This window comes from Lepisma saccharinum, chromosome 19, assembly GCF_977018435.1.
Source record: "Lepisma saccharinum chromosome 19, izLepSacc3.1, whole genome shotgun sequence".
In the NCBI taxonomy this organism is placed as follows: Eukaryota; Metazoa; Arthropoda; class Insecta; order Zygentoma; family Lepismatidae; genus Lepisma; species Lepisma saccharinum.
This window is the reverse complement of record NC_139247.1, coordinates 71,903,075-71,913,967: the sequence shown is the minus strand read 5'-3', so window position 1 is coordinate 71,913,967 and position 10,893 is coordinate 71,903,075. Positions and strand designations below refer to the sequence as shown.

The following is a 10,893-nucleotide window of genomic DNA, read 5'->3' as shown; positions in this document are numbered from 1 at the left end:
TCTAATTGGTGAAAATGAGAATGTTCAAAGAACTTATATAACCAATATTCCATATTACAATCATACTTTCAGCAGAAGAAGTATAATTATTTTGGGAAAAAATATTTTATACCATAATATTTTGTAACCATTTATCCCATTAGATCCATCATATTGCTGAAATTCATTTGTAAGTCTTTGATATGAGGTATTTTATTGTAAAAGCATAACAAAATACCACAGAACTGAAACTTCTTATTCATGGTTTGTTTGACATTAACTGACAGTAATGTAACATCAGTACACACTGACTAAACAAGGTTGCATTAATCATCACAATCAGCCAAAAGTTTTGAAAAAATTATGTAAATTAAACAAAATATACAAAGGTTAGGTTAGGTGCATATGTTCATTACTGTTTCTCTGAAGAGAAAATCTAATGAATTTTTGGATAATTTGTTTTGGATGTGACATTAGCGGAAAACATTTTGGACACTGTGTACGAGGACACGAACACAGGTTTAAGCTTACTGCTGTTACTGGAATTGAGGAACAATTATATTAATATCTTTATGAAGAGTAATATAAGAATTTTTGTGTATGAGGGGCATCTGTAGCTTACGTGCTTCACAGACAAATGAAGTCAAATTTTGCTACATTTTTAAAGAATCACACACACACAACACATTTTTGTTAGTACTTTTCATGCATTCAGACTATGTCATCATACTCAAGTTTGTTTTCTTCCCATTTGTTAGCAGACACCACAAAGTATTTATTCATTCTTGGTTTTGGACTTTTAACCATTATTTTAAAAAATACAAACATTTCAGAGGCTGAATCTGCCTCTGTCTTCAGGGTAGCGTGTAGTCTGTTAAATCATATGGTGTTTATAATTGGTTGGCTTGGTGACCAACAGACGAGGTGGAGCCTAGGTCACCGAGAATAATCCTCCAAGGCAACCAATTATAGACATCGTATGATTTAACAGACTACACACTACCCTGAAGACAGAGACAGATTCAGCCTCCGAAACCTTTGTAATTTTTTTTTAAAAAATAACACAGTGGCTAAAAGTCCAAAACCAAGAATGAACAAATCACCACTGATTAGCTGCAAAGAAGAAAGTATTTAATAATTGTATGAAGTCAGTTCATTGTGAATATTTTAATCCAATCCCATGTCTAGAACCTTACATTTTGTGTGTGAAATGTCACACATGTCATGCTGGAATGCCCCATGAATATTTTAAATAAATACCCAATTTTTATGTATTTTCACAGGTTGTGGTTGAGGAGGAAGATCGCGATGATGATTCTCTCTCTGCGGAGCCTCCAACAGACTCTCTCTCCCCTGAAAATAGCAAAAGAGCTTGGGAACATGCACTCCACAACAAAAGGAGTCTAAGCACCTTACAATTTCAATTTGATGTAAATTTCCAAGACGAAGCTGGGACATCACTGTTGCATCTCTCTGCATTTAATGGAAATACTGCAAATGTAACTTTTCTTCTCAGTAAAGGAGCACTTGTTGATATAACAGATAAATGTGGCTCGACCCCGCTACATGTTGCAGCCTCATTTAACAGTGATAAGGTGTTGGACATGCTTATAAGTAAGCATGCTGATGTAAACAAGAAAGTCAATCGTTTGTACTATTTTACAAACAGAAAGGATGCCTATTTTAGATATATGGATATGGTAAGATTTGCTATATTCTGAGTTTTCATATAAATAACATTCCTAACAGTCTTGCATTGAATGATATATGTGGTACTTCATAACTTTTATGTTTATGATTCTTTCCTTTACTTTACTATAGGTCAGGTTGGTGGTTGACCTTTGATCTTGCCATTGAAGTTCCAAAGGTTCAAATTCCATACTGGGTGTGGGCATTCTTCACCAATTTCATCTAATCATCATTCATCCTCATCATTGTCATTAGACAGACAAAAGTGGTAGAAATGACAATTTCTTGATATAAGAACAGTTGTTTGATTCAGCAGATCTTACTGATAGTTGAACATTCTAGCAACTTTAGGTAGTTCAGAATATTTACAGAGTTTTAAATTTTAAATGGCTCATAACTTTACATGTAATATAGTGTTAAAATAGCTTAAATTTAATTGCAGAATACAGGTTTTCATACAATATGCAAAACTAATGTAATTTACACATTTTGCATAGTTTCCAGGATATTTAAACTCCACATGTGTCACTTCGAAAGATATTTTGCAGACTGCAAAATATCCAAACTCTAGTACTAGCTCAGCCTTTTAATACCAAATTCATATTTTGAAGGGGTCTGTACCTTGCTCATAACTCTCCAACAAAAACAACAACAAAAATCCAGAAGACTCCCAATTTCTCCTTTTGTTCTAGCCTGCATATTTTATCTGAAAATTTTATTTTTTGACAATTCAACTTATCTGCAGGTATTGTACAAATAACGTAAAAGAATGCATTTCATATATAATTTCAGTAAAGAATGTCGACTCTTCTTAAAGAATTGGATGTGCTTGACAGCTTCCTTCATATATATGCTGAATAAAAATTAATATTACCTGTATTAAAAATTAGATTTTGGACAGATTAATTGGAATCAGTATCGGTCAATACAGACATCATTTACATTCTGCATGTGGTAATATATTCAAACAGTTTGCAAAAATAAAAAATAACCTGGTTTGTTCCTCCTTGGAATATATTCTCCTGGAATTATTGGTAAAATTAAATATTGGCCCATCTTTGTTATATACATATTAAATTCATCTTTAAAATAAAAAAAAACAGCTGGTTTGTGAAATTCTGTAGAAAGAACCACCTCTCTCTCCTGCAGATGTGCGACATGACGGAAGGATTCACACCTCTTCACTGTGCTGCAGCCGTATGGAGCCCTAACTGTATTCAAAGCCTTCTAAAATCTCGAGCAAATATAGAAATTGGAGATGTAGAGGGAAGAACTCCACTGTTTAAGCTAGGATCAATAAATTTTGATGAAACCAGTGAAGAAAGGTATAGTTCAAGGACCACAATTCTCTCTGAAATTGTCCAATGTATTTTTTATCTTCGTATGTGTGTGTGTGTAGAAAACATGGACAACTTCTATTTCTCGTAAATATTCTATGCAAAATTGTATGATTATTATAATTATATATACATATAACTGGACACTGTGTAGTGAACATCAAGCCACACAACTTTATTTGATAAAATTTGTGCTAGTCAAGGCCTTGTTTCGGTGCTGAAAGTTTTCAGAACAGATGAGGGTGAATCAAATATAAACGGTAATTTCTTTTGCACGGCCAGGGAAAGTGTGGTACAGCCCTGTGGCCTTGAGGTGATGATGGTGGGGTTGTGTAGAGTCTGTTCTCTCCATGGAGTCCTTGCCAACTCTCCACAACAGTCAGTAGCACGATGAGTGAGCAAGAGGTACACCAGTCTATTGCGCAATGCATCATTATAAAATTTCTTACAAAAGAAGGGGTAAAACCAGCTGAAATTTTGACGAGACTTCGAGCTCAGTTTGAGGAGTCCACCCTTTCAAAGAGCCATGTTTATGAATGGCACCACAGTTTTTAGGGAGGACGTTGCTTGACAGTAAGTGAAATTTCTTCTGCAGTGGGCATAAGCTATGGTAGTGCTAATGGGATCATTCATGACAACTTGGGCTACCAAAAATTTTGTTTGAGATGGGTTCCACGCCTCCTCACTGATGAGCAGAAAAAACAGGTGACAAACTAGAGGAAATTCAATGGGCACCACTTGAAAATCCTCCGTACAGTCCAGACTTATCCCCCTGTGACACCCTTTTTTTTTGGGCCACTGAAAGCAGCACTAGCAGGTAAGCATTTTGAGGATGATGGAAGGGTGGAGGAGTTCATGTGCAACTGACTGTGCACACATCCATCAACCTTCTGGGAAAATGGAATTGCCGAACTCCCTATCCGCTGGCAAAAGTGCATTTCAGTTGCAGGGAGCTTTGTAGAAAAGTAATGTATTTCTTTTGTATTTGTATTTTGTTTCAATAAATTATGAAAAATAAAGGGATGAGGAGACAGGCGAGTGGAGAAGGTTACATAATTTAGAACTACATAACTTGTATTCATGTCCAGATATTATTAGAATGATTAAATCAAGAAGACTTAGGTGGGCAGGCCATGTGGCACGAATGGGAGAGGAAAGAAGAGTTTACAGGATTCTTGTTGGGGAACCTGATGGTAAGAGACCTGTAGGAAGGCCAAGACGAAGATGGAGGGATAATGTTGAGATGGGCCTAAAGGAAATTGGTAGGGATGGAAAAGAGTATATAGATCTTGCTCAGGATAGGGACAGATGGAAGGCCTGTGTTGCTGCAGCCATGAACCTTCAGGTTTAAGAAGGCTAGAGAGTTAGTTAGTTAAATTCCAGATTATATTTGATTCACCCTCATATTTTGTTATGTTTGTATGAAACTACAGATTCATTGTTGCCACTGAGTTCTATTTTTCTGTCAAATAACAAGACATTAGTATTCTACGGAAACGATGTTATGGCATTCAGAAATGATGCATGCATGGTGTTTGGTGTTTCAAGCTAGTAAATATTTTTCGAAAAATCTTCCTGGCTTCTTAAAAATGCAGCATCACTTTTGTCCCCTTTTTTAACCTTTCAGAATCCAAGTTCAAAATTTGCATTCCCTACAAGCGCAAGGCCCTGTGTGACACACCCATTACAGTGGTCCTGTGTGCATGTGTGTTTCTAGTTAAAAAGTTTTGGCACCCTTCATAAATTAGTTTACTGTGACAAAGTTAATCCTTAATATCACAAAAGAAAAACACTTTGTATGTATTTCTTATGCAACAGAAGAATCAAAGGCTTGGAGATAGGGGGATTCAAAACTTAGTTCACATTTACACATTTTTAGTTTATAATTGAAGGGTTAGGGGAAAGAACTAGCCGAGTCTTATTTTCTGTCGTAAATGAGGTAGTGGTGTCATTTCCTGTCATATGGTGGATGCTGTGCTGAACACAATACTTTCTTTCGTCTCATACATTTGACACTTCCATTTAAGTAATGAGTAACATTTTGCAATTAAAAGTTTGTTTTTCTGGAGTTTGGCAAGTTGACTTGCCTGGTTTTTCCCCCCAACCCTTCAATTTATAGCAAAAACAGTTAAGTTTCTAATGTACACAAAACTCCTTCAGATATCTTCAAGTACTACGTGACTTTCAAAGCAGGCGTGCCAAATTTTCAAGAGATGGCTACAACTGCCTCAAGTTGGCAACTTGTAAAAATTGGTCCGCCGCTGTGCATTGGCTATTATTACAGCATGCAAAATTAACTGATGTTTTATATGGAGGTAAGTTGAAAATTATGCTATTTAAATTTGTTGTCTTATTTAACGAATCTGGTATTGTGTTGTGACTATATGTTGAAGCTGCAGCAACTACACTACAAGACAGCACATGCCTTCAAAAAACACAGTTCTGTACAGACGTTGTTGATCTTCACATGAGAGGCTTTTTTTTTTTGGTATTATTTACAACAAAAGTACTGGTTAACTAGGTTATTATTATTTCTCTCGTACTCTACGGATGTTACAAGCAATGCGTACATGCAAGAAAAATTATACATCTATTAGGTTATTATTTCCCTCCATTCACTTCTTAAACAAAATATATGGTTATACAGGGTTGTTCGCTTTATATCCGACCATTTTTGACGGGTACTCACCTTAAGAGATACCACGCGGCCACCACCGATCATGTTCTATTGGACCCCCAGCATTGTGGACTATCGCCCGGCATTGCAGTTTCCAATGCAGCAAGCTCCGGCACAGGACAGGCATGGGAATTCTGTCCACTCCTCCCTGCAAGCTTTCCATAGACCATCCAGGGTGCACGGGCAGCGATGTTGAAGACGTCGTTTCAACAGTCCAAATGCGCAAAAATCCATTGGACTGGCATCTGGGCTTTTCACAGAAATGTCTTCAAACAGAATGACACGAATTCCTAATTCCTCTTCCATTTCCTGATAAAAACGTAGTGATGTTCTGGCGGTATGACTCGAAGCCTTGTCCATATGGATCATCACCTGGTTCGCATCCATTCCATACAATTGTGGGATGTCTCTCCGATAGATAGGTGTCAGAATGGAGTCTTGGAAGTATCTGGCATTCACCTTCAAGTTTTTGTCCACCTTGCCTATCATCAACTTACCCTCATATCCAAATCCCGTCACAACCATAAAGCCACGAGGAAAACTTTCCCTGCACTGACGAACAAAGTTGTGCCGCTCCTTGCCATCAATGTCACAGTATGTGATCGCCTGAATGTGACCACCAGCAGTGACACTTTGCTTGCAGCCCTTCTCCTGGTGGTTTTCGTGGGTGAATGTTTCGCAAGGAGAGCCTGTTGTGTGTAACGGGCCAATATAGCTTTCGCAGTAGTCACCCCGAGTGTTAACCTATCCTCCTGACACTGTTTCACAATGCGTAATGTAAACTTAGCATGGAAAAGGGCCATTATGTAACCCTCCCAATACCGGTTGATTTTCGGCACCATTTGATAACATTCACTACCAACACTCACGCACCTACAAGGTCAGACACAACACTGCTCCCGCCAGCAGACCCATAGTTCCAGCATGATATGCCAGGTGGCAGCACCGAATCAAAAATGGTCGGATATAAAGCGAACAACCTTCTGTATGTGAAGTATAGTGCTAATTTCACCGAAGTGAGTTCTCTTGATACAACCACATGGTGACGGACCTGTATTTAGAAGGTCATGGACTCAAATCCTGTAGTTAGCATCCTGACTGAAGAATGCAGGTTGTCTTAAAATCAATGAAAAGTATATCAATTATTTGGAGATATAATGAATAATAACGAACCAGCAATGTCAATCAGGAACTTGCATTCTTTTATTACGTTTGGTTGAAACCTTTAACTATCGAAAGGTTAACATAAATTTACATTCTTAAGTAAAAGAAGTTATCAATTTCTTAAATGAAATGCTAAATTTTTTTTTCCAAACTATTTGTGAGCTTGCATTCTGTGACAGAACATGTAAACCTGTTAAACATTTGTTTTTGTGTGAAATGGGCATTGAAGCCAGAAGCAACGTTCAACTTTCAATTAAAGCCTGTTTGGCAAAAGAATAAACTTCATGACCTGTTGAACCAATCGGCTTTGTCCAGTTGCTGTGGTGGAAATTCTTGTGGTATTCTGGGTTGCCAAATTTTTCGTTTAGAGTAATTTCCAAAACAGGTAACACGGCACAGCATAATGGTCGCTGCTGCGTAGCAAATGAATGGGTATCCAATTCCCTGCCTCTTCCTGAAATGCTAGTGAAGGGTGCATGTGGACAGCAAAAGGTGTTGTGTACGACTGGACAAAATTCAGGCATGTAGCAACACTGTTTATTTCCCCTTCACGATCCAACAACTGGAAGCCAAAAGTCTGGGTTTCCAGAAGTTTATTCTTTGGCAGGAGGGCCTTTAGATACAATTTTGGTTAATATTGCTTGCAGATTGTCCATGTAGTCACAATCATAGTGGCTTTAATTAAAACCATATCACTTATAAGAGTTGAAAATGTAACATAGTAGAATTGTGTCAAACCATAGAGTAATAGAAAGTTTAGTCAATAAAAATAAAGAGTACAGTTTTAAATAGCACTACAGTTCTACAAAATGTACAAAGAACAATTCTAACTACATTGCGTTTTGGTCTTTCATGACATCCACAAAATGCTATGCAACACTTTCGCAATTCTAAGTATCTCGGAAATTATGCAAATTAAATGTATTATTACTTTACACTAGTTTTGTGTGGAAAACTGTATTCTGATGTAACTTCTGAATAATTGGGAGAGCAACTGTTATAATTTTCAAGCATTGATATTGGTAACTGTGGGAACCTGTAAGAGTATTGGTTCAAAGTGTTATCAGGTCATCCCTAGTAAAAATCAAATAACAAAGGTGAAAGTAATGTGATTATGTAAATCATAATGATTAATTACATTTTTTGTATTACTTTCTATATCGGTAACACAAAAATACACTATAACGAAGAACTATAGAAAATAAGGAAGTATTAAAAACTCACTAATAAAAATGAGTTTATCAGTTGGAATTCTTTAGTTTCCATTGTTATTTGTGCTATCTTTCTTGCACACATACTTTGCATAATATTAAATGAAATGAGCAGCGGTAGTTCAGTCATTAGGGCAGGGGAGAACCAGGTTTTTTTCCACCTGTTCAAGCAGTTCCAGTGCCCACTCAGCATCATATAAAGTGGGTATCTGGAGGAAGCTGGGAGTTAAAGGCAGCCAGTGGTGTGGTGCTGACCTTTGACCGTGATCAAGAAAGAGCGGGGCCCTAACTGTACACCACCAATACACCTACATGGCATGGTACAAAGCACAGGGGAGAACTTTACTTTTAAATGAAATAAGTGGATTCACACATTCCTACATTTCAACCTCTTATATTATGTCCTGGCTATCTCTGGAGCAAGGCTGCACATAGCAGAAGGGAAGAGGTGGGGGTCCAGTGGGCAGAGCAAAGGAGTATATACTGCTGCAGTTGATTCCCCCTCCATGCTATCCCATTTCCTCTCACGTGTTCTTTGGTTAAGCCATCTTGCGTCACTACTTGTGCAGACTTGTTTTCATTTGTTTGCTCCACAGATAGCTGGCACAGAGTATAATGTGCAATACAATCAACAACAATAATAATAATAATATAAGATTGAAATTATGGCCGATTCAGTGGCAATTAAAACCAACCCTAAGTGAGACAATTAATTTGCCTTCTGGATATTTCCTTCAAGTGGTTCGGTTTCAACACCTTAAACAGGTGAACTAATGTAGCATTACTCAGAAATCTGATAACATTATTATGCTTTAGGTTATTATTAAGAATTAGGTTATCTTGATTACAACTAGTTGATTACACTTTCCAGAGGTCAGAAGTAGGGCACTACTTGTAGCGTCGCTACTGTAGCTAACTACAAAATCTGTAGCTGTAGTGGCACTACATTTTGAAAGTTGTAGCTGTAGCTGTAGCGAAGCTACAAAATAATTGTAGTTGTAGCGAAAATTTCACCACAGCTACATTTCTTCTCAGCATTTCGAGGTAAATATTGAATGTGGCAACGGTGTTAAAAACATTAGACAATAACGCTTACTTTTGCTGGAGGTTCATAAAGACAAAGTCTATTACATGGAAATACGGATAATCTAGATTATAAATATCTTGTTATCGCAGATTATAGATATCCATGTTTTTTATTTCATTAGTATCTGAATGCGGAATTGTGGCCGCGGTGGCTCAGTCGGTAACGCATCTGACTACCATGCTGAAGGTCCCGGGTTCGACCCCCGGCCAGTTCAAATCTGGGAACTTTACTAACGATGGAAGCGGCCCCGGTGCCCACCCAGCGTTGAATAACATGGGTACCTGGGGGAAAACCTGGGGGGTAAAGGCGGTCAGGGGCATGATGCTGATCACATCACCCCCACGACCGGATCAAGAAAGTGTGGGGTGTTACCCCCACACCCCCTATACGCCTTCATGGCATGGTGCTATGCACAGGGGAGCACTTTACTTTTTTTTTACTTTAGTATCTGAATAATTCTATATACAGATAACTAGCTGACAAATATAAATATATTCCGACTAACAACTACATTTTTTGAGCTGCATCGTTATTTTGGGGAGAAACATGCCTCATTTGCGGCACCCTGGGAAAAAAATGCCTTGTTTGCACCGGCTCCAGAACATATCCTGTGGATATCCATGATGTAAGAGATGGTAAAATGTCATTAATTACTGTGTAAAACAACTTGCAGTGCAAAAACAAGCGATCCATTTTCCACTACAATGAGAAATCAATAGTGCCAACCTTTTCCGTCATGTTCATGACAATTATCATTCCTGAAAGATTCAGTGAGATACATTTTTTGTTCAAAATACTGACTTAATGTTAGTCTATTAAAAAGAAAAATATGTTATGTAAACATAAATAATCCTACAAAATTATATTTGTGTACGGCTGTAAACATTAATTTGGGTAACACCCTAATTGCAATACTCGTATATCAAATTTGAGTTGATATGCCGCTTACATAGGTAAGTTATGCTCAAATGCTATATTAAAAATAAATAACTGAAGTAACACTGCTATCAAAATTATCGAATGACCGGAATCATGATAAATAACCATCTGCTTTCCACTAAGTACAACTATGATACTAGGGAGTTCTTTTGAGCATCGACATGGTTGTTTTTTTATGCAGAAGTAGCACAAAAGTAGCTAACAGGAGTAGCTGTAGCTGTAGCGAAGCTACATTTTGGAAGAGTAGGTTGTAGCTGTAGCGAAGCTACTTTAAAATGTAGTGTTCTCATCATTGACAATTTCTATATACTGTACAATATGAATGTATTCAAAATGAGATTTACTGTTCATAATACATGAAATCAAATGCTGCTTTTCCACTCTGCATTGTCATCCTCTCTAAGACACAGCTCCAGAGTTTTCATCCCCCTATTAATTACAAGCATAAAAATAGTATAAAATATTTCTGGGGACATCATTTGCAAAATATGTGCATTTAATAGGAAAAACAAATTTGAAAAATAAATATTGTTTTGTTTCCTTGAGTACATATGAATGGCTTATTGCAGAAAGGGACCTGAGTCACATTTTTGAGGTATTGGAGTTAATTTTTTCATCTCGACTGTGTCTAGCAGCATACTGCAGGGGGGTGCATTGAGGGTTGCAAAATTAACTATTCATTATGTTGAATATTTGAGCCAACAACGGCACATTTCTTTCTTACACTATTAATATTATACGATGTTTCTTGTTTTTCTCAGAATTGTGCAGAAGTGACTCAGGTCCCTTTCTGCAATAAGCCATTCATAT

The 10,893-nt window shown here is 37.3% G+C and overlaps 1 protein-coding gene across 1 annotated transcript in view; it reads left to right on the top strand.

Annotated features, from left to right (window-relative positions):
• Positions 1-1,262: 1,262 nt before the first annotated feature.
• Positions 1,263-10,893, top strand: part of LOC146003057 (transient receptor potential cation channel subfamily A member 1-like) — a gene marked incomplete at its 5' end in the record, with an annotated part of 28,733 nt that continues 19,102 nt past the window's right edge. Inside the window, 3 exons of the mRNA XM_083141223.1 lie at positions 1,263-1,679; positions 2,818-2,993; positions 5,166-5,320. Coding sequence (XP_082997349.1) covers positions 1,263-1,679; positions 2,818-2,993; positions 5,166-5,320 — 748 coding nt within the window. The remainder of the gene's footprint in view (positions 1,680-2,817; positions 2,994-5,165; positions 5,321-10,893) is intronic.